This window comes from Artibeus jamaicensis, unplaced genomic scaffold, assembly GCF_021234435.1.
Source record: "Artibeus jamaicensis isolate MK-2021 breed Jamaican fruit bat unplaced genomic scaffold, CSHL_Jam_final contig_685, whole genome shotgun sequence".
Lineage (NCBI taxonomy): Eukaryota > Metazoa > Chordata > Mammalia > Chiroptera > Phyllostomidae > Artibeus > Artibeus jamaicensis.
Genome location: NW_026521924.1, coordinates 22,172,093 through 22,192,432, shown reverse-complemented (window position 1 = coordinate 22,192,432; position 20,340 = coordinate 22,172,093). Strand labels below are relative to the sequence as shown.

The 20,340-nt window shown below is 53.9% G+C and overlaps 1 protein-coding gene across 1 annotated transcript; it reads left to right on the top strand.

The window, feature by feature from the left end:
- The first annotated feature begins 350 nt into the window (after nt 1–350).
- Nucleotides 351–3,605, top strand: MAFB (MAF bZIP transcription factor B). Its single transcript, XM_037164530.2, has one exon. The coding sequence runs from the start codon at nt 738–740 to the stop codon at nt 1,707–1,709; it is 972 nt and encodes a 323-aa protein (XP_037020425.1). The 5' UTR covers nt 351–737; the 3' UTR covers nt 1,710–3,605.
- Nucleotides 3,606–20,340: the final 16,735 nt, after the last annotated feature.

Sequence of the window (20,340 nt, the reverse complement as noted above, 5' to 3'; positions counted from 1 at the left end):
CGGAGAAAGGAGGAGAAGCGCGCGCGCGAAGGGGAGGAAGCGGCCGCCTGGCCTAGAGGGGGGAAGGCGCACGGAAAGACAGCGGGCGGGGGCCGGGACTCCGAGGGTATGGGGGCTGGGGGCTGGGCTTGGGGCCGGCAGTCAGACTCCGCTCCAGCCCTCTGCTAGGCCTCCTCCCTGACTCCACAGCAGCTCAGGCCGCCAGTCAGCTGACGCGGGGGGCGGAGGAGCTGTCAGGCGCGCCCCGCCCTGCGCCGCGGGGCCGCGGGGGCCGTGCTGCCATTGGCCAGCGCGCTGGGCCGCTTGGGCCCCCGCGCTCCAGTGACATCAGAAGGCGATAAAAGGCAACCGCGGCGCAGGATCCAGCACAGCTGCACCGCCGGGCTGCGAGCGGCTGCGATTGAGAACCCAAGAGCAAGAGAGCTCGAGACCGAGCGGCAGACGCTTGCCCGGCGATTCCCCTCTGCACAGCTGCGCGCCCCTCTCGCTTCTCCTCCTCTCCCGGCTCCGCCCGATCCCGGTGCGGCCACAGTCCCGAGCTCTGGGGCGGCGCAGGCAGCCTCGGTACACTCCGGCGCGCCGCCGCGTCCCCAGACAAAGGCTTGGCCAGCGGCCCCGGCCCGCTGCGCCCTCGGCTCACCGCCTTCCCGGCTCACTGCTCCTCGCCCCCGCTCCCGGCTCGGCGCGCCCCGGCCGGCTGCAAAGTTTTCCGGCGGCGGCAGCGCCTCGCGTCAGCGATGGCCGCGGAGCTGAGCATGGGGCCTGAGCTGCCCACCAGCCCGCTGGCCATGGAGTATGTCAACGACTTTGACCTGCTGAAGTTTGACGTAAAGAAGGAGCCTCTGGGGCGCCCGGAGCGTCCCGGCCGGCCCTGCACGCGCCTGCAGCCAGCCGGCTCGGTGTCCTCCACACCGCTCAGCACACCATGCAGCTCGGTGCCCTCGTCGCCCAGCTTCAGCCCGACAGAACAGAAGACCCATCTGGAGGACCTGTACTGGATGGCGAGCAACTACCAGCAGATGAACCCCGAGGCGCTCAATCTGACGCCGGAGGACGCGGTGGAGGCGCTCATCGGCTCGCACCCAGTGCCACAGCCCTTGCAGAGCTTCGACGGCTTCCGCGGTGCGCACCACCACCATCACCACCACCACCCACACCCGCACCATCCATACTCGGGCGCCGGCGTGACCCACGAAGAACTGGGTCCGCACGCGCACCCGCACCATCACCACCATCACCAAGCGTCGCCGCCGCCGTCCAACGCGGCTAGCCCCACGCAGCAGCTGCCCACCAGCCACCCCGGGCCTGGGCCGCACGCGGCTGCAGCGGCGACGGCGGCTGGCGGTAACGGCAGCGTGGAGGACCGCTTCTCCGACGACCAGCTCGTGTCCATGTCTGTGCGCGAGCTGAACCGCCACCTGCGGGGCTTCACCAAGGACGAGGTGATCCGCCTGAAGCAGAAGCGGCGGACCCTGAAGAACCGGGGCTACGCCCAGTCGTGCAGGTATAAACGCGTTCAGCAGAAACACCACCTGGAGAATGAGAAGACGCAGCTCATTCAGCAGGTGGAGCAGCTTAAGCAGGAGGTGTCCCGGCTGGCCCGCGAAAGAGACGCCTACAAGGTCAAGTGCGAGAAACTCGCCAACTCCGGCTTCAGGGAGGCGGGCTCCACCAGCGACAGCCCCTCCTCTCCCGAGTTCTTTCTGTGAGTCTTGGCCCATCCCGGTCCCCGCCCTGGCCCCGGCCCGGACTCCCCGTCCCCTGTTCCCAGTCCTGGACTCCCCTGGACCCAGTCCCTGCCGCAGCCCTAGCATTGACCTGTTTGACTTGAGGGAGAGGGAGGAAGGGCGCGCGGGACGCGGGCGACCGGAGGGCGCGCGGGCAGGCTGGGGACCTTGGCCAGGGCGAGAGCAGCGCGCACCAGTGCCGCCTCTTAGACTCAAGCAGAGCCAGAGACAGAAGAGGGGGTGGGAAATTCCGGAGCAACTTTTCTTCTGGCTGGAGGGCGGCGAGGCATAGTCCCGAGGAGTTGCCAAAGTCGTCCGGAGACTCCTGCCTTTCTGAACTTTGTGCGTTAAGCCGGGGCCGCTAGCTCCCGGGCCGGAGCGCAGTCCAGCTCGGGAAGAGAGCAGCGAGGAGAGGAGAGGGACCCTGGCGTCCTGGCAGGCGCGAGGCGAGGCTGAGCGAAGGAAGGACAGACGGACCTGTCTGTCCAGGGTCCAGAGAACACTGGCTCTCAGCCCCGAGACGCGGGCCGCAGTTAGAACATTCTGCGCGCAAGTATCATCAGTTTTATTGCCTGCTCCATTACATAGAAAAATACGAAAATCTGCATTAAAAATATTAATCCTGCATGCTGGACATGTATGGTAATAATTTCTATTTTGTACCATTTTCTTGTTTAACTTTAGCATGTTCTTGATCATGGATCATAACCCCTTGTTTCTTTGGAGTGAGAAGGGAACGCAGTTCGGAATCTCCAGTGGCTGCTTGCCGGGTTTCAGTCCCAGCTGTCGGCTTGTAAATACCTGCTTGCCAAACCGCTTAGAGAACGTGGCAGCAAGCTGAGTGTCTTTGTTTGGGTTTAATATTATGGCATATTTTGTAAGTAAAAAAAATGGTTCTGGGCTTTTTGCATCAGAAAACAACTTTGTATTGGGCACCTTTGGAAGTTGCTTGTTTTCACTCCCTCCCCTGCCCCCCATTCGGTCCTCTTTTCCTTCCTGTTTTAGTTTTCAGTTTTGTTGGTTTTGAGAGAAGAGGACCGGGTCCCACATCGGGCCCCAGGGCTGGGCATCTGCGGAGTTTCAAACCCCGAAGGGCCAGGACCGTCTTTGCTCCCACCTTGTGTTATGGAGAAACTGACAGCCCTCACCAGAAAAGAGAGGAAAACAGATCTTGTTTGCTTTTTATTGCAATCAGAATCATCCCAGGGTCCCTTGGAAAGTAATTGCTGGAGCCGCTTATGCCCCCAGAGTGAAAGGCTTCACCAGCTCAGGACACTGCCCGACGGTGACCTGAACTTGTGTTGAACCAGCCAAGTACCGGTAACCCAAGCATTGGCAAGTAACTGCAACTTTCAGGTGTGTTTCTTTAGACCAACACGTTCTGTGTGTCTCTTTCCCTGCTTTTGAGATATCAGGCGAGTTATTGGTGGTGTTCTTCCCCTCCCCTTCAGTTGTAGAGTAGTTATAGAGAAGACCTGGGTGGTTTTTTTGTTTGTTAGTTTGTTTTGTTATTACATTTTTTTCTCCCTGCAGGTCAGTAAAAGGATTTCAGTTGCACTGACAAAAATACCAAAATGAAAGCATATTTTTTTGTTCCCATTTGAAATTGCTGGCGCTGCTGGCCGGATGCATTTTGAGTTTGTATTAGTTGATAAATTAACAGTAATAACACGATTGTATGAACCGCATGGTGCTTGCAGTTTTAAATATTGTGGATATTCGTCCTGCATCAGAAACAAGCTTTGGTTTTTACGGATTCAACTATGTTGAAATCAAATTTGCTGACAGAAATTGTTTTTATTTCATGTAAAATAAGGGATCAATTTCAAACCTGGCTTATGATATGAAAATATTAAAACCTAGTCTATTGTAGTTTTATTCAGACTGGTTTCTGTTTTTTGGTTATTAAAATGGTTTCCTATTTTGCTTATTAAAACCATGGAAATGGTGTTTATTTAGAGGACTCTGCATTCCTGTGCGCCTGACTTTGACTTTCTTCTCTTGCCTGTTCAAGAGTCGTACCAGCTTTGGGGCCACTCTCAACGCCCCTGGCCAATGGAGAAACAGACCACATTCTAGCAGATCTCCCTCTTAAGTGTGTGTGTGTACACGAACTTCAAACATGTTTTCTGCTTCTTACCATATATATATATATATATATATATATATATATATATATATATATATATATATCACTGACCCCAGTCAGGAGCCGGTTTGAAAGGGGGCATAAGGCACTTTTGCAAAGCTTTCAGGTTTGAGCATCAGGGCTGGCCTGCCAGGCTGCCCCCTCTGAAGGCAGAGCCCAGGACTCTGGGAGCTGCCACCCTGATGGGGAAGCAGGATCCTTCTGGCAATCAGGCTCAGCCGGCCTTGTCACTCTGGCTGTCCTGCCTAGGCTGGAGGTCCCCAACTTTGTCCTGTCCGGTGCATCTCGCTGGGATGAACTGAAGCTGCCCAGAGCTAGCGTGCTCACTCAGAGTGGAGGCCTTTCCCCTCCCCCTGGGGCTGGTGGAAGCAGGTGGAATCCAGCACCAGGCGTACGTAAGACCCTTCAGACAGGAAGTCCGTCTGAGCCCAGGATTTACCTGCGAGTCAGACCTGCCTCACAGAAGAGTACTGCAGGGCTGGATCAGGGGTTCTGTGACTCCCCAGTTGGGGTTCAGAGGGGGTTCGGAGCATCGGTCTGGCACAGCAGCTCCGACGGCTCCAACTGAAGCCTGCTAGTCCCAGAATCTTCCCTTTTCCAGACACTTAGAAGAGCAGTGCCTGCCTAGGTGGCCCCCAATCCCCCCAGCCTCCCGGGAACCCCCGTCTATAACTCAGGATTGGCCTCAGACACCTCTGAGAGTCCGAGTAGGATGCCCGCCCCCCAACCAGAGACCAGTTTTGGAGATCTGATTCCAAGGGGTTTCCTGTCTCTTTGGACCCAGTATCTGCAGTCTGGGAGACTCAGCCTTTCAGTCCTGTGGTTGATTCTCTGGCCTGGAGTTCCTAATGTGGTTGCTCAGAGCCCAAAGGGAGAGTGCAGAGACCCCAGCAGCCAGGAAGTGAAGCTGGGAAGAGCCTTGAAGAAGGAAGGGGAGCGAGAAGCAAAACTGTCTGGGAACAGATTTTGGCCTAGGTCCCTGAAGGCCCTGGGGGGTGGTGGTGGGGTATGGCAGCGAGAAGGGGAGGTCCCAGGAGTAAGGATGAAAATAATAACAGCAGTAATTTACATTTCTATGGCACTTCGATGCTGTAGGAGAGAAACCAAGAGATTCCAGTTTGAATGAAATTCCAAGTTTATTTCATCAACCCCAAGAGGCGTCTGGAAGAGGAGGCTCCAGCTGTGATTTGCGGGGAGGAGGAGGCTGTGTCTGGCTGAGGGTAGCTGCCTGCGTGCCCACTGAGGAGGGAGCGAGGGGTTTCGTTAGCTGGGTCGTTGGTGTGCAAGTGCACACGCACAGAACCTGATAAGAATATGCTCACACGGACAAGTGTCTCCCCTTTGGCGTGAAGGAGGCATCCGGCCTGGCGGGGGAAGAAGTCTCGCTGCTGTGAGGCTGCAGGGACGGGGTTGGTGGCCACAGACAACCCCAGGTGGTGGGGGCTTGGCCCCCTCTGGAACCACGTGGAAGGGACTGGAGTCCTCCACCTCTAGAGTCACCTGGACTCCGTGTGGGAAAGGCCTCAGGGCTGGAGCGGGTCTCAAACTCCAAAGAACTGCGCTTCCCTCCTCAGAGCGGAGAGACAGCGCATCCGGAACGAGGTGGGGGCTCAGACCACTTCGGAGTGACCGACTGTGTCTCCGAGAAGCTGACCACCGACCCCACAACACAAGTGACACACTCGCACAGATACACAGACACCCACGCCCGGCGCCCACATTGATGCCCTCTCGGGCTCTGAGTCCGAATATGAGCACTAACCCGCCCGGGTACGTGCAGGCGAGAGCCGGGCGGTGATGGCAGAGCCCGCCGGGAGGAGGCCGAGCCTTCGGGAGCCTCCAGGGCGGGCTCGGAGCAGCAGGCAAGCCCTGGCCACTGTCTCGGCCCGCGACCTGCTGTCTTGACCCCCCGCCACGCTGGCGACCCGGCGCTCACAAGCTCAGGAAACAGCGAATTGAGTCCAGAGGCCCCCCGGCTTGTCCCACTCCAGCGGCGCCCTACGGCCCGGGGCTCGTGGTGGTCGCTTCCCGATGCTCCCGAGCTCCTTGCAATCCTCCACGACCCCAGGGAAAATCTCCTGCGCCAGGAGTCTGCCAGGCTAGCCCTGGTCCCACGTAGACAGGCTGGCGCCTGCACTTGGGGACGCCGGCACGCAGAGAGAGACGCTCGCAGGCCCAGAGGCCGTGGCTCCCTTCCAGGCCGCGTCCCTGGCGGGGGCGGCACTGGTCCACCTTCGAAGAGAAGGCCACCTCCTTAGACCTCCGGTCTCACGGGTGTGCAGGAAGCTGTGCGGGCCGGATTAGCGAAGCGGGTCGGGGACGGTGCTGAGCGCAACCCCCGGGAAGCCTGGGGACCTCGCCCGCACTTGCTGGGCAGAGCCATCAGCTCCGCTCTCCCGCGTCCTTACTTTGCCATTTCCCTTCCCTTCCTAAACTCTTCATTTCAAAAACTGCCTCTCTCTGTTTACAACCCCCACCCCTTCTGCCTTTTATCCCGTGCTGCCTGGCAGGGGCCAGGGTTGGGGGGTTATGGGAGGGGGTTCTGAGGTGGCCGGTAGGTGTGAGTTGCAGGGAAGGGAGGCAGATGAGGGTCTGGCGTTCCTGGAGCTACCATGCAGCACCAGGACGAGGGCTGGTCCAGCCGTCCAGCCTTCCCCCCATCCTTTCTGGCAGGGCTGGCTGGGGATTGACAGGGAGTGAGGTCCCCGCTGGGAGAGAGGGAGCAAATTTGGCTCTCTGGGAAGGGATCTCCAGGGAAGCTGGGGGCCCTGGCCCTAGAGCCTTTCTTCTGACACAGCCAGACTTGCTTCCCTCTTGGGTGTCTGTGCATTTCTGTGGAGAGCAACCATCTCCCTGGTCAGAGGTGCCCACCTCCCTCCACCCCTCCCGCTGTGCCTGTCCCTGGCCCTATCCTCCGCTCTGGCTTGCAGTGGGAACTGCCTTGAACCACAGCAGATGCACCAGAACGGTCATTTGACTTTTTCCTGTGACCTAGAGCTACCGCTTCTGCTACACCAGGCAACCCCTCCACTTCCTCAGCTACCCATCACTACTCCTCAAGTTCTCCCCAGGCCCGAGGAAACAGCTGGGTTTAGAGATTCAACTTGTTCCCTTGCAGGCTTTCAGATGCAAAACCCACTTCTGAGCCCTTCTGTTTTCAGAAAGGAAAAACCCTGAACTGGATTCTTGCATAACCCTTCCCTCCACAGCCTGCTGTCTGGTGGCCTGGCCTCGAATCCCAGAGATAGTAGTGTTTGGATTTGTTATGTAAGGAAGGAAGGGAGGATTAGAAGTTTGCCCTGTCTCTCCTCCCCCCCACCAAAATAAAAGTCCTAAAATGGCGAGACTGGTAGGCACAGGTTTTCCAAGCAGCAGCCCTTCTAAAAGAAGTCAGTCTGGTTGGAAGAGCTGCTGCTCCCGACGACGCCTAGTCTCAGGTGATGTGCCAACTTGCAGTGAAGGGACAGTCCCGTGTGCAGAGTGTCCCTGGTTCTCAGAAGCAGCCACCACTAGGGCTTCCCAGGGTGGAGCTTACCTGGCTCAGAGGATGGTCTCTTGTTGGCAAAGGCAGCCGTTGCTGGAATTTCATCCCGTCTGTAGTTCTTACCCCTGGGAGCAGGGGCCCAGGCCATGGAGCGCACCACCCTCAGCTGGGGAGCACTCGCTCTGAGTTCGCCGTGTAGCTGGACCATGTTCCACACGTGTTTTCCATGCCTTACGTGTCTTCTTAATGTCTTATTGCCCATCTCCGTTGTCTTATGTGAGTTATCTTCAAAGACGTACGGAGATAAGAAGATCCGAGCTAACTGTTCTCACTCGGAAGAAATTAAATATATGAGGTAAGTTGCTGCTCCGACTTGGAAAACCACGTAAATTATTCATCAGGATTTGTTCCGAAGCGCACCTCAGTTTTAGCTGCCTCTCTGTGTCCTTTGCATGTGAAGTTACTTTCATGTAAAACAGCAGCCGCTCATTACACATTCCTTTTTATTTGTATCAAAAAGGGATGATGCCCTCCGCCTGGAGGGGCAGCCACAGAAGCAGTGGGAGGAGGCCTGGTACGTTCTGGAAGAAGCCAGTTTCGGCGTGAGAAAGGAGCTGAAGTCCACAGATCCAATATTTATAGTGTTGTGTTTTCTTTTTGGAACTGTGCATTTGACCAGGGCTTGCATTCCTTTTAGTTAAAATGGGTGGAGGGTGGGGAGGAGGCAGCGAGAGGGGGCCTACTTCAGAGCTGGGGAGGGCAAGGTAGGTGGTCGGTCTGGCCTGTGATGCCATCTGGAATAAGGGGCCCAGGCACCCTGAGCTCACTCCCGGTCCCCCTGTTTCTTCTGATGGGTCACTGTCACCACTCTGACTCTGTCAGGGTAACCTGCACCTGTGGCCTAGGCGGAGAGGCTGGGTCCTGGGCTGGGCTGCAAACTCAGCTCTGCCTGTCCGGGACCGGCAGCTAAGGGCTGCCCTTCCCAGCACAGGGCAATGCATCTGCACTCCTTCGTGTCCTGGAAGCCTGAGCCTGGTACATGTCCCTTTCTGCAGACAAGGAGCAATCGGGTCACAGAGCATAGGAGGTGTGGCCAGTCGTGAGGTGAGTCCCACTGAGATGTTCCATTTCGTTCTCTGAAGTGTGGGCTGCTGTTACCCACACAGGTCAGAGATGGAGAAACAAGGCCCGGAGTGGTCATCTCTTGACCAGTGTCGCCCAGGGGAGAATCTAGAACTCGAATCCTTACCTGATGCCAACATTTGCATTTTTGCCACCATACTCTGCAACCCATCCTCTCTTATTTGAAATATCTCAGTGCTGGGAGAGCTGGCGGGGGGATGTATGGAGGGGTGAGACATAGCCCTTTTGGAGGGTAGTTTCATTTCTAATTCCTTTTGCAGAGGGTAGTCGCTCTCCTGGGGGTATGCTTAATGCCTCGCAGACACAAGGCTCCCTGGCCAGGCACAGAGATGGGTGGCGAGGCCTTGGGTCTGGCGTGTGCACCCTGTGCGTGTGTGGTGGGGGGCGGCCCACCTGGGCTTTGTTGGCTGAGGACATTGGTGCTGTTCATGATTAATCGACAGTCCTCTCACCTTTCATCTGTTCTCAATTGATCTTTCCAATAAATGTTCATAATTGCCAGAGCAAGCGTTTATAGAAGATGCAGCCTCTAGGTGAGGCCGTTTGATGGAATTACTTGTAGCGTGACTGGAGCTGTTTCTGGGGTGCTATTGAAACCTGGACCCGCGCAGAGATGTGCTTGCACTCTGAGGGCAGGTGCACGCATGTGTGCAGCACAAGCTCACGCGCATGTAATGCACACACGTTTACATGCAGGATCCATGTGCACTTATTTGCTACATACAGGATGTGGCAAAAGTAGGTTTGCAGGTGTATGTGAAACAGTTTATTTTTGTATTATTACTTACTAATTATTATATTATTTTCCATTCGAACAACTGTAAACCTGCTTTTGCCCCACCCTGTATGTACTTTCATAGTCATGTGCCTACCACACATGCATTACATATGTACCACATGCATGTATTCATACCTGTGTGCATGCATGTCCAATGCTCATGCACATACACTTCCACAGTGTGCATACGATGAACACAATTTTGCACATACCTGTATGAATTTATATGCACATTGGAACACAACTGATCACATATGTATACACTCTCACAAAGCACGTGTGGGTCCATGCACACCCTCACTAACTCAAATGCACAAACGTGCACATGCTGCGTACTGAACACTGGTCTTCATATCCATTCACACAAGCACCTTGTAACAAGTGGAGTGTGGCAGCGGTGGGGTTAACGGAGGCCCAGACTCCCATAAATATTTATATGAAGCACTCAAGTTCTTAAAGCAGAGGCAAACCTCTCCCCACCAGTCCCTGTAAATCACGCAGCGAAGGCGTGTTACCTGTCAGATCCAGGGCTCTGTAATCCCGAACTTGCTCCCTGCGGGTGGCCACGTACGTGCGGGAGCACACGGCCCTCTCCACACCTAGCCAAGCATCCCGACACGTGCCAGGGTCGGTCCCCACTCCTAGGATGCGTTTGCGAGCAGCAAAAGAAAGCGTTTCTGCAGGGCTGCACGTGCAGGGCTGGGGGTGGGGGGAAGCAAAGGCTTTTTGTGACTATCGGAGCCTTGGCCTCTCCCGTGAAGTTGTCCTAGAGAGTCTGGGTGAGAAGGTGGGTGCAAAGGAGGGCTGGGGGTCCTGGGCCCATCCAGGTTTGCTGCATCAGGGGCTCCGGCTTCCGACGCTGCTGTCATCTACAGAAGTCTGGGTCCCAGGAGCCTGCTGAATGGCAGCTGCTATAACCCTGTGCTCAGTGAGAGTTCTGCTTCCAGCCCTGCCACACAAGGTCATTCATTCAATCATTGAGCAAATATCTGTTGTGTGTCTTCTATATGCCAGACTCTGTGCCAGGGTGCTGGCAATGCATCCATGAGCAAAACAAGAACTAATTTCCACGCACAAATCCTCATGGAGTTTATTTATAATCTAACAGGATTATGAGATATCAGTTAGATAGTATACGAATTAGTGCACAATTCCAAAAGGAGATAACTGCTGTGGAGAAAATCAGCCTGGCCCTCTGGAAGCATCTATACTACAGTGAAGCTGACATAGGGAAAGAGTGGTCAGGGAGGGCTTCCTGGAGGAAGCCATGTTTGAGCTAAGATCTGAAGGCTGAGTAGCAATTGTCCAAGTCAAACAGGTAGAGGAAGAACATTCTAGGTTAAAATTTCTTTTAGTCTTAATGATAAAACAAGTGATTGGGACCTCTGCCTCCTCCTGAGTTTCTCCCCCTCCACTTTCTTACCTCCCTCACTGTTCCCAACACACTGGCTGTCTTACCGTTTCTGGAACAGGTGTCAGACCTGCGCTTGACCCTTTCCCTCTGCTGATCACTGTTACCCAAGGGGAAGCTGTGGCAAACTCCCTCATCGCCTTCAAGTCCTTGCTCGGACCTCGCTGCCTTGCTAAGGCTTATCCTATCTGCTCTGGCAACCTGCCTCCCAACCCCGCCCCACGGCCCCCAGCCCCTCCCTGGGCACTCACTCCTGACAGGCTTTATTCTGCTGTAATACTTCTTTTCTTTGTCTCTTTCCCTCCTGTAGCACTAATCCCCCTAGAACACTGACTGGATCATTTATTTATTTAGCAATTAGTTTTTGCCTCTTCCTGCCAGCACATACGCTTTGAGAGATCTGATGCCTGTTTTTCTCACTGATGTGCTTAAATATCATGAATGCTCACAGGCACTTAGTAGGACCTCAACCACCCAGAGTCTGGTGGAATGAACGTGTCGAGTAAAATATATTTAATGAGAAAAGGGGTAACGTCTGTGAAAGCATGGGGCTGAGGTTCTGGCTCACTTACTCTATCTATCTATCTATCCACCTATCAATTATCTATCTATCTATCTTATATCTGTCTAGCTTTTTTGATGCTCTGTAAAATGCATGCTGTTAAAAAATTTTTTTAAATGTTGTTTGTGTATCATTCTTTTAAATCTTGACTTATGTCAGTGGTGCACTTTGATACACATTTTGGTGTCTATGAGGAGAAAGGCTGGCACCTGAAAGGAGAGGCAATTGAGGGAGCGCCGGGGTGGGACATCAGGGGAGGGGCAGAGAGGGGGCAGAGCAGGGCTCAGTCTCCTCGTTGCTCCCCCTACTTTCTCGGTGGGTCTTCGGAGAGGGTGGTGGTGGTGGGTGAGTAGAGAGGGGTCTTCTTGGGATTCTGAGGGCAGGGAACTAATCAGCTTAACCAGCTTGCCTCCTGTTTCTGCCCACCCTCCCTGCTCCCTGCTTGACTCTCATGCAGCAAAAACTCAAAATGAAGCAACACAAAAAACAAACAAATAAAAAAACTCCTTCTCCCCGTTACATTCTGAGCTGAGAAAGCCTCCCGAATCCTTTGCCCCTCCTGACAACTTATTTTTAAAAACGAAATAATGTCTCTAAATCGAACATTTGTGATGATTTTTTTTTAAAGAACATACTTCACAAATCAACAGCTCTCTTGTTCTAAGCAATTGCTAGCATTTGGAGAGTAGGCTGCTCAGTAAACACACTTTGTAAACATGCAGGAAAGATTGTATTCAGTGTCCTCAAGTCAGAATCAACCTTCCCGGAGCTCCTGCTTTCTGTCTCACAGGTTCAGGAAGAGGCGCTCTAACAGCTGACCGGGAAGGGAGAACATTTCTTCTGGGTGATCCTTGTGGCTGAGAAATCAAAGCCCACCTGTGAGCAGCCCTTCCCCCAAGCCCCCCACTCCCAGCCCTGTACACTCCTCACATGACTTTTGGCCTTTTATTTCCCACTAGGAGGGATCAGGGGTCAATGTCACTAGGTCCATCTCAGAGCTTGGTAAATAAAGTCAGGAAACCATGTCTTCTGGCAGAGTAAAGGATGTGTGCCCTTAATGCCACTGGGCCCTTCAAACTCTGAAAAGTCCTTGTTGTTCCACTTGTTGGGGAACAGAGCTTATTTTGGAGGGCCAATTCTATTTGCATATTGTCTCTCTGATGCACCTGGCGGCTTTACCCATCCCCACACCTCAAACTGGAATGCCCCACTTCTTTCTTGGTCAGTTCCTAGAGTCTTCTAAACTTGTCTTCCAGGCCCCACCCTACCAGGGAACCTCAGATCCCGCCACTGTCTGGTTTGCAAAAACAAGTCCCCGGTGTGTCCCCGCCTGAGAAGAGAGCAGTGCTCCGAATTTCAGTTCCGCCTAAACTGTGGCTTCTGCCATTCAAGAGGCTGAGCCCAGATTCTGAGGCAATTTGGGGAAGGTCAAAGGGCAGGAGTGAAGTGCAGAGACCCCTGGCAGTTCTGCCCTGGCCCTCAGATGACATCTGAAGGGAACTCGTATTTGCCTGTGTCCTATTGGCCTGCCCAGCTTCCGGGTCCTTCCAGGTCAACAGAGAGTGACCTTTCCCTGGGTTTTATATGATTTTATGTAGTAGGAATGTTACGTATCGATTGAATTCTAGACATTGTAGAACTAAAAGACCTTTCCTTAGCTGAGACCTCTAAAAAGGGTGTCTTTCTTGTGTTCTCTGGGTTGGCGCCTTCCTCTCTCTGTTTGCGTTGAGTGGGAAGAGTACACCAGAACACCAAGAAGGGCCCAAAAGTTCTGTTCTCACAAAGCAGAAGTATTAGCTGAAACCGGGGAAACTGTTGATGGGTAGTAGATTCATTCTGCACGTTGCAGAGCTGGGAGCCTGAAGCTGGTTCTTGGGAATCTTCCGGTGGAAATGTTTGACAGCTACTAACTCACGTAACCCTCCCAATAACCCAGTGAGGCAGGGGGATAGCGTTCTTCCCATTTTCTGCACGAGGAAATGAAATCACAGAGAGGTCAAACAACCAGCCCAAGAATGCACAGCTAGTAAGTGGCAGTGCTGGGATTCAAAATCAAGCAGTCTAATGCTGGAGTCTGGCTGGGGGCTGTACGACGGAGGAGGTAGAATCTGTAACTGGCTGAAAAATTCTTTTCTTTTTTCCAGTGGAGACTTGACTCTGAGATGAGCTCTCCCTCCCCTTTCCCCTGCCCCAGACTGCTCTGGGCCCTCCTCTTGAGCCATCTGTGCTCTGTTGGGGACATTGCTTTTAAATTAATTTTCTGAGATATTGGCAACTGGTCCTGCTCAGAGACCATTTATAGCTCCCCATTGCCTCCAGGGCGCACTTCCAATTTTTTAGCCTGGGCTCCACAACCGTGCACTGTGAGCCCTTACATCTCCATTCTCCACGCCCCATCCTGTACTTCAACCAGGCCGACCTCCAGGACCTGCCTTGGGCTCTCCAGCCTCAGCCTGAGCTGCCTCAGATCACCTCCTTCTGCAATTGCTCCAAGGGCACAGCCACCAAAAGGAAGACATTTTCCTTCCCCCATGAAATCCTCACTGGAGCTGGAGTGGGGACCCAGAAGGAATTTAAACTGTGGAGCCAGGAAGCCTGGGTGTAGGTCACCTCACCTCTCTGAGCCTCAGTTGCCTTTGGTGAATGGGGGGCATCTTGCCCACTTCTTCTTGCTTCAGGTGGGATCTGTAGACCTAGTGCCTGTCCATGATGCTTGGTGGGTGGTGGGGTGCAGCGCATGGCGGCGTGATGATGGTGGGTATACTGGGCTGGTGGTGTCTCCCCAGGGAGATGTGAGTTCTGGACAGAGGACTGAATCTGAGTCAACTCTGGACACTTGCCATTGCAGGGCCGGGCCTTACAGAAAGGAGCAGGAGCTCAAGAAGAACTCCTAGAAGCACCCTGCAAGGGTTAGACTGCCACAAGCCCAGACTCCTGCACGGCAGCCTGGAGACACTCAAACAGGTCTGACCGGTTCATCTCTGGCTCAGTTTGTGCTCAAACTGATTGGCAGGGAGGCCCTGGAAGGCCGCCTGCACCCGCAGCAGGAGCTCCGGGAAGTGGGACTTGCAGCTGTGAGCACACTGTGAGAAAGAAGCTGGAGCTTCAGTCCCGAGTGCGAATATTCTCACCCCTGCTGGCTTTTTCCAGATGCTCAGAGCCCAGGGAGCCTTAACTGACAGGCCTTGCCAGCATCTTTTGGCTTGGTCACAATGCAAATTTTGCTTCCCACCTTGGGAACCACTTCTTAGAGGGAGCCTGTTGAGCCTCAGACCAAAGGCTTGGGTCCCCCACTTGCTAGGGACAGGAACACGGCCAGTTTTCGGTGAGCCTGCGTGTGGTGCGGGTGTCCTGGTACCATGCATGCGTGTGCATGTGGGCGCAGGGAAGTGTGTGTGCGCGTGTGTGTACAGAGCCACAGAAAAACAACGACGGGTCTCTGTGGTTAAAAGCAGGGACACAGAGTCAGGCTGTCTGGGTTTGCCTGCCACTTCTGCATTTACTGGCCCTGTGGTATCGGAGAGATTACCATCAGGCTAGGCTTTCAGATTTTGTATCAGCTGAAGGAAACATGTAGTGTTGAGGAGCTGAGTAAAGCTCATGGTAGAATTCAGTTTAGTTAAGTACGGAAAGGGCTTAGCACAGTACCTGATGTGTAATAGGCGCTCAGGAAATAGTGGCAGCTATTTTCACTGTGTTACGCGTCTAACGGAGGTATTTCGCAGATAGGAGTGCGAGACTCTGAAACCAGACTGCCAACTCCAGCACGTTCTACATGCTGTGTGATTTCGGACAAGTGAATTAATTCACTGCTCACAGTCTCAGTTTCTTCATCTGTAAAATGGGTTCACTAATATTTGTACCCACCCCACGCAGTTGTTGTGTCATAAAGTGCTTAGTATAGTGTCAGATAGAAAGATGTGTAGTACTCTGTGTGGCAGCTGTCATCATCATCACTGTCACGGTCACCACCATCACCGTCATCATCTTCATCCTCACTACCTTGGTCATTACTTTGTCAGCCATTGCTGGGGCCCAGTTACTCCTCCAGAGGAATATCTGCTGGTGAAGAGACCGTGGAGGCACTTGGTCCAGGCTCAGACTCTAGAGAAGGCCCCAGAACTCTCCAGGAATCATCCAGGGGAGCACACGGCCCCACATTTGGGCCCTGCCATGGGGCCTCCTGCCTGGGCACCTTTACTCACAAAGCGCCCTCAGCTGCCGTCTGTCCCTCCCGAGGCTCTCTGGGTGGTAGGCACCCCTGGCCCCTCCCCAGCCTGGAGGTATGCGCAGCTAGCCTCTGTTCACTCTTGCCTCCTTGCAAAGGGTCTCTGCTCCAGCCCTCAGGAGAGCGGGGCCCGCCTTGTTCCTCGCAGCTGGGTCTGGCCGGGCCTGCTTCTCACTGCGGCTGGGGGTGGGGTGGTCACCCTACCGCATTGGCCAGACCCCAGTGTTGGCAGTCCTGGTCTGAAACTCTGCCTCTGCCACCTGGGTGGCCTGGGGAGGCCAGGTAATCTTTCTGAGCCTCACTTCCCTCGTTTGCAGCATGGGTGTAATCATATTAATCTGGCCAGGTGCTGAGGGGGAAGTGAGGAAGAGTCAATGAGAAAGTGCACAGGAAGCAGTAAGCGCTGTGACTGGCCCGGAGCAGGTGATCGTCAGCAAATACGGCCCCTCTGCCTTCCCCCCAACACCCTCCCCGTCCTGTTCCAGGGGCCGGGGGTGGTCAGAAGCTTGGAAGGGGCAGAGGGGCTCCGTTCTGCTTCCAGAATGGGCCTTCTGCAAGCAGGGACAACATGGGTTCCTGTTGTGGAGAGGCCGAGAGTGGGTCAGGGTCCGAGCCCACAGTCTGTAGAGGCCTGTCCTCCCTGCAGAGGCCTCTCCCCTGTGCTGTGTGTGTGAGGTCACCACCTCTACCTCCTGAAAACAGGTCACAGAGTCTGAGGGTGGGGGCTGCTCACCGTGCTCTCCCTGGTGCCCCTGGAACTGAGAGGGTCATGAGCAGTTGGGAGTGGAGTGTATGCATTAATGAGAACACCATCTTCAGGCTTGAATCCGCTCGCTCACTCAACAAATCCTGGGGGCGCGTTCGGTACGTAGTACTGGGCATCCTGACTTCACTGACTCCCGAGTGGTGCCACTGTGACTCTGAGTGACAGTGCATCCCTCTCCTCAGGTGGTAGCCGTGAGAGGTGTGTCCAAGTCCTTCTACTCAGTGGCTGAATTAGGATGCAAATTGAGGACTGTCTGTCTCCAGGATAGCTCCTTGCTCCAAGTCTCTGCCTTCTGAGAGTCTGGAACCACAGCCTACGGAACCTGGTGGTGCAGGCTTGGCAAGGTGGACACAGAACAAGAGGGAAATATGGTGCCGAATCAGAGTGAGAGGGGGAGAAGTGGTGGGCAGCAGAGGCAGCTTAGGAGAGGCAGGGGACAGCAGTGGGGTTGCTCATTAACTAACACAGATAGAGCTGGAGGAAAGGGCCCTGGGGGAGGAGTCAGCCTGGGTGAAATCTCAGGGGTGGCCATGGAGAACATTTCCAGAACACCAAGTAGACCAGCAGGTTGTCCTGTTTGTTGGACACTGAGCTGCAGGAGGTGGTACCCAGCTCCTGAGGGGCCCAGAGGCCAGGGGGAGGGGTCTGGGTACCACCCGGCGGTGATGGTTCCCATTGCTGTAGCAGTGCTGTGTGACCCTGCCCATGGCCACAGCTGCTTGAACTAGGCATGGACACCTGGTCCACGCTGGGTCAATAAGCATCTACCTCCAAGGAAATTAGAGTTCGGACTGCGGGCTGCTATTCAGATGGGAGCTTGAACGGAGAAAGGGAAAGAATGGAGAGGTGGGACAGCCTCCTCTGGTCCTGGTGCGTGAGGAGCCAGAGAAAGGCTCTGTGCAGAGAGGGAAGGGTGGAGCAGGCAGGCAGAGAAAGCTGAGGGGGTTTACCGTGTCTCAATGCAGCCGGCTATAGTAGAGTGAACCAAGTCAGACCACAAATTAGTAAAAACTGGAAATGGAAAATTACAAGCAGGGTAAGAGTGATATTGAGCTAGAAGTAAAATATGATTCACATATAACATGACGTCTGCCTTGAGGTGGGCCACAGAGTTGGCACTGGGCTTCCTAGTAGCCAGCGGGAAAAGGGAAACAAGATGAACTTGAAGACCCACAGTGCTTCTCAAGAAAACACAAACACACAGCTCAGGAAAAACATAAGTATCACTGGTTCTGGGGTTGGAGAGATATTTCTCTGGTGGACTTTCAAGTCCTTGGACAGATTTCTGGTCAGGAGGTGAGTGGACGCAGTGGAAGTCAGGAGACTGGATTTTGGTCTCAACTTCACACGTGACCTTGGGTGGTTGCTCAGCCCTGTCTGAGACTTAGTTTCTTCTACTGTAACATGGGGGCACCTGCCTTTCAGGGCCCTGAAAGTGGACTGACATGTGCATGGGAAATACCAGGCACAGAGTAGCTGGTCGGTAAGGCTAGCCTCCCTCTCTCCCTCCTTGCCTCCCTCCCTCCCTCTGGAAGCTGTCTCCCTCTAATTAAGCTTTTTATTGCTCTCCTGCCCTCTCTCTGCTATGGGCCAGCTCCTCCCAGGTCCACCCACTGCCCCTGTGACCAGGGCACAGCCAGGTGGCTGCTGGCATGATGCCTCCTGGAATCAGCAGGGTCCACAGCTCCTCACTGGGCCTGTGCCCAAAGTTAAATAAAGTGCAGGGCCAGGACCCACGAGCCCGCATTCCCCCAGGGCCTCCTCTGTGCCCAGCCCTGGCTGGGACTGAGAACTCCGTGCCCCCTGCTCAGCCTAGCCTCCACTGTGTGCTTCTTAGCACCCTGTGCATCTTCTCTGCACAGATCCCAGGAGCAGATACACAGTGGTCTATGGAGTGAGTTGTTTAACATTTGTCTCCTAGCTAGGACACATGCATGCGTCAAAAGCTGTGACGTATTGTTACGTTAGTACGTGGCATCCGCTCAGTACCTGCCACATAGTAGCTGCTCAAGAGATATTGGCTGAATGAAGGAACGAATGAATGAATGGAATGAAGCATTGTAATGGCCAGTCCGGCTGGGTCAGGATCACTGTGTCCATTTCATAGTTAAGGAGACTGAGTTTCCATCTCATCTCTCCACCCCTTTACCCATTACTGCTCATTCACCAGGCCTCAGCCAAGAAGTTGTTACCTTAGGAAGGTCATTCCAAGACTGTGGAGTGAACCAGGCACCCCTCACTGACTGCTGCAAACGCCGCCTCTCCAAGGTTTGCTCAGATTCCCTTGCCCACACAGTTGTCTATTGGGAATCCCCCGTTTGGTTTCTTAATCCTCTTAACTCCACTGGTCACATAACTTTCAAGGCCAAGTTTAAATGAAGATGAAGGGCTGCTTGTTTAAAAATTATTGACAAGTTCAAGACAGCAATAGCAGAGCATTAAACCAAGCATTTCCCCTCCGAATTGGTGGGGGTGGCGGGGGCCCGCTGTGTGACTGCACAGGTTACATGCAGTGAAGCCAATGCTGATTCTGTGGTATCACCAACACTGTAGGTGTGGTCTGCTGCTCTTTCCTCCTTCCCCCCAGTGTAAAACATGCCTGGTCCTCACTAGCATCTCATGTAAACATCAAATGAATGAATGAATGAATGAATGAATGAAAGCAGGCATGTGAATCAAAGTTTCTTAACCTCCTGAGCCTTAGTTTTCCCACCTGCCAAATGGGAAGCATGTTGCTTCCCTCCCAGGCGGGCAGTGAGGATCCTCTGAGCTTTGGGGCCACGGGACCATGTGGCACATGTCCTGGAATAATCAGATACAGGTGGTCAGAGGCCAGAGGCCAGCCCTTCGGAAGGCAGTGCGAGGCCGGCCTGATAAGGCCAGTGGACTCCGCTCTCTGGAGGCAGCCAGCCCACTTCTGATGACGAACTCCTGCCTGGCCAGAGCCCAGGGACTGGGGAGGTAGGCCGTGGGTTTCACTTCTTTAAAAAAAAACTATTTATTGAGCACCTATCTCGGATCGGGCCATGGACTGGGCACATTGCCAGCATCATCATCGATTCTCATTTGGTGGATTGAGAAATCACAGGTCCAAGAGTAAAAATGGAATGTCCAAGGTGACTCCGTGGCAGGGGCCAGAGTCAGCCACGGACCCTGGATCGTTCCTCTCCTAGACAGATGCTTGCTAAGAATGAAAACTACTCATTCCGAGGGGGTTTGTTTGCAGAACCCTGTGTGAGTGTGTGAGTGCTTGTATGTGCTCGAGTGCCCAGCACCAGGGGCAACATCCCGTGTCTGGCCGTAGACACTGCTGACCTTCCCTGAGGCCGGAGTAGGGACTGTCTGGGCAGTCCCGTGAGCCCCCGGTCATTCCGGTGCCGGTGGCGCTGCCGGTGGCGGCGGCAGCTCTGGACCAGCCTCCTCCCATTTTTCAGCCCAGCAGGCCCAGGCTGCTCATATCTGTGTGAGAAACATCGCCCATTTTCCTGGGGTACCATTTTTTTTACAAAAGTACTTGATTATATGTTTACTTCTTTGTCTTTATTTTGTATGGTTAGAGAAATATTACTTTTTGAGCTTAAAACTGTGCTAAGATTTTTGGGACACCTGTAGAAGCTTGTATGAAAAAAAATATTTAAGAAAATGCACAAAAAAAGGAGTCGGATTTGCGGAAGCTCTTCTCTTTCACTGCAAATGTATGCCCAGACCCCCACACATCCCTTCCCCGACTGCAGAGCCGGGGACCCACCCCCCACTTCGAAAACAGGAATGGAATGTCTTTACTCGAGGTTCCCCGGGGCACCGAGACCCGGGCCTCACTTCTTCCCAGGCTCACATCGTCCACTTTCTGTCTTGTGCCTTGAAAGCATCTGTGTTTCTGAACCTTGGCAAGAGGGACACTTTTTTTTTTTTTTAAACCAAAACAGGCCTAACCTCTACCCGGTGTTGTGAAACTCACTTCTTTTGCTTAACAGTATGTTTTGGACATCATGTCAGTGCAAAGTCTGGCCTTAACAGCTGCAAGTGTTCAAAGGTTTGCAGATTGAAATGTGGTTCTCTGTAATAAAGCGGCAGTGCACAGCCTCCGGAACA

Excerpts from the sequence above, each read along its gene's own strand:
- MAFB (XM_037164530.2), top strand. The coding sequence starts at position 738 with ATGGCCGCGGAGCTGAGCATGGGGCCTGAGCTGCCCACCAGCCCGCTG.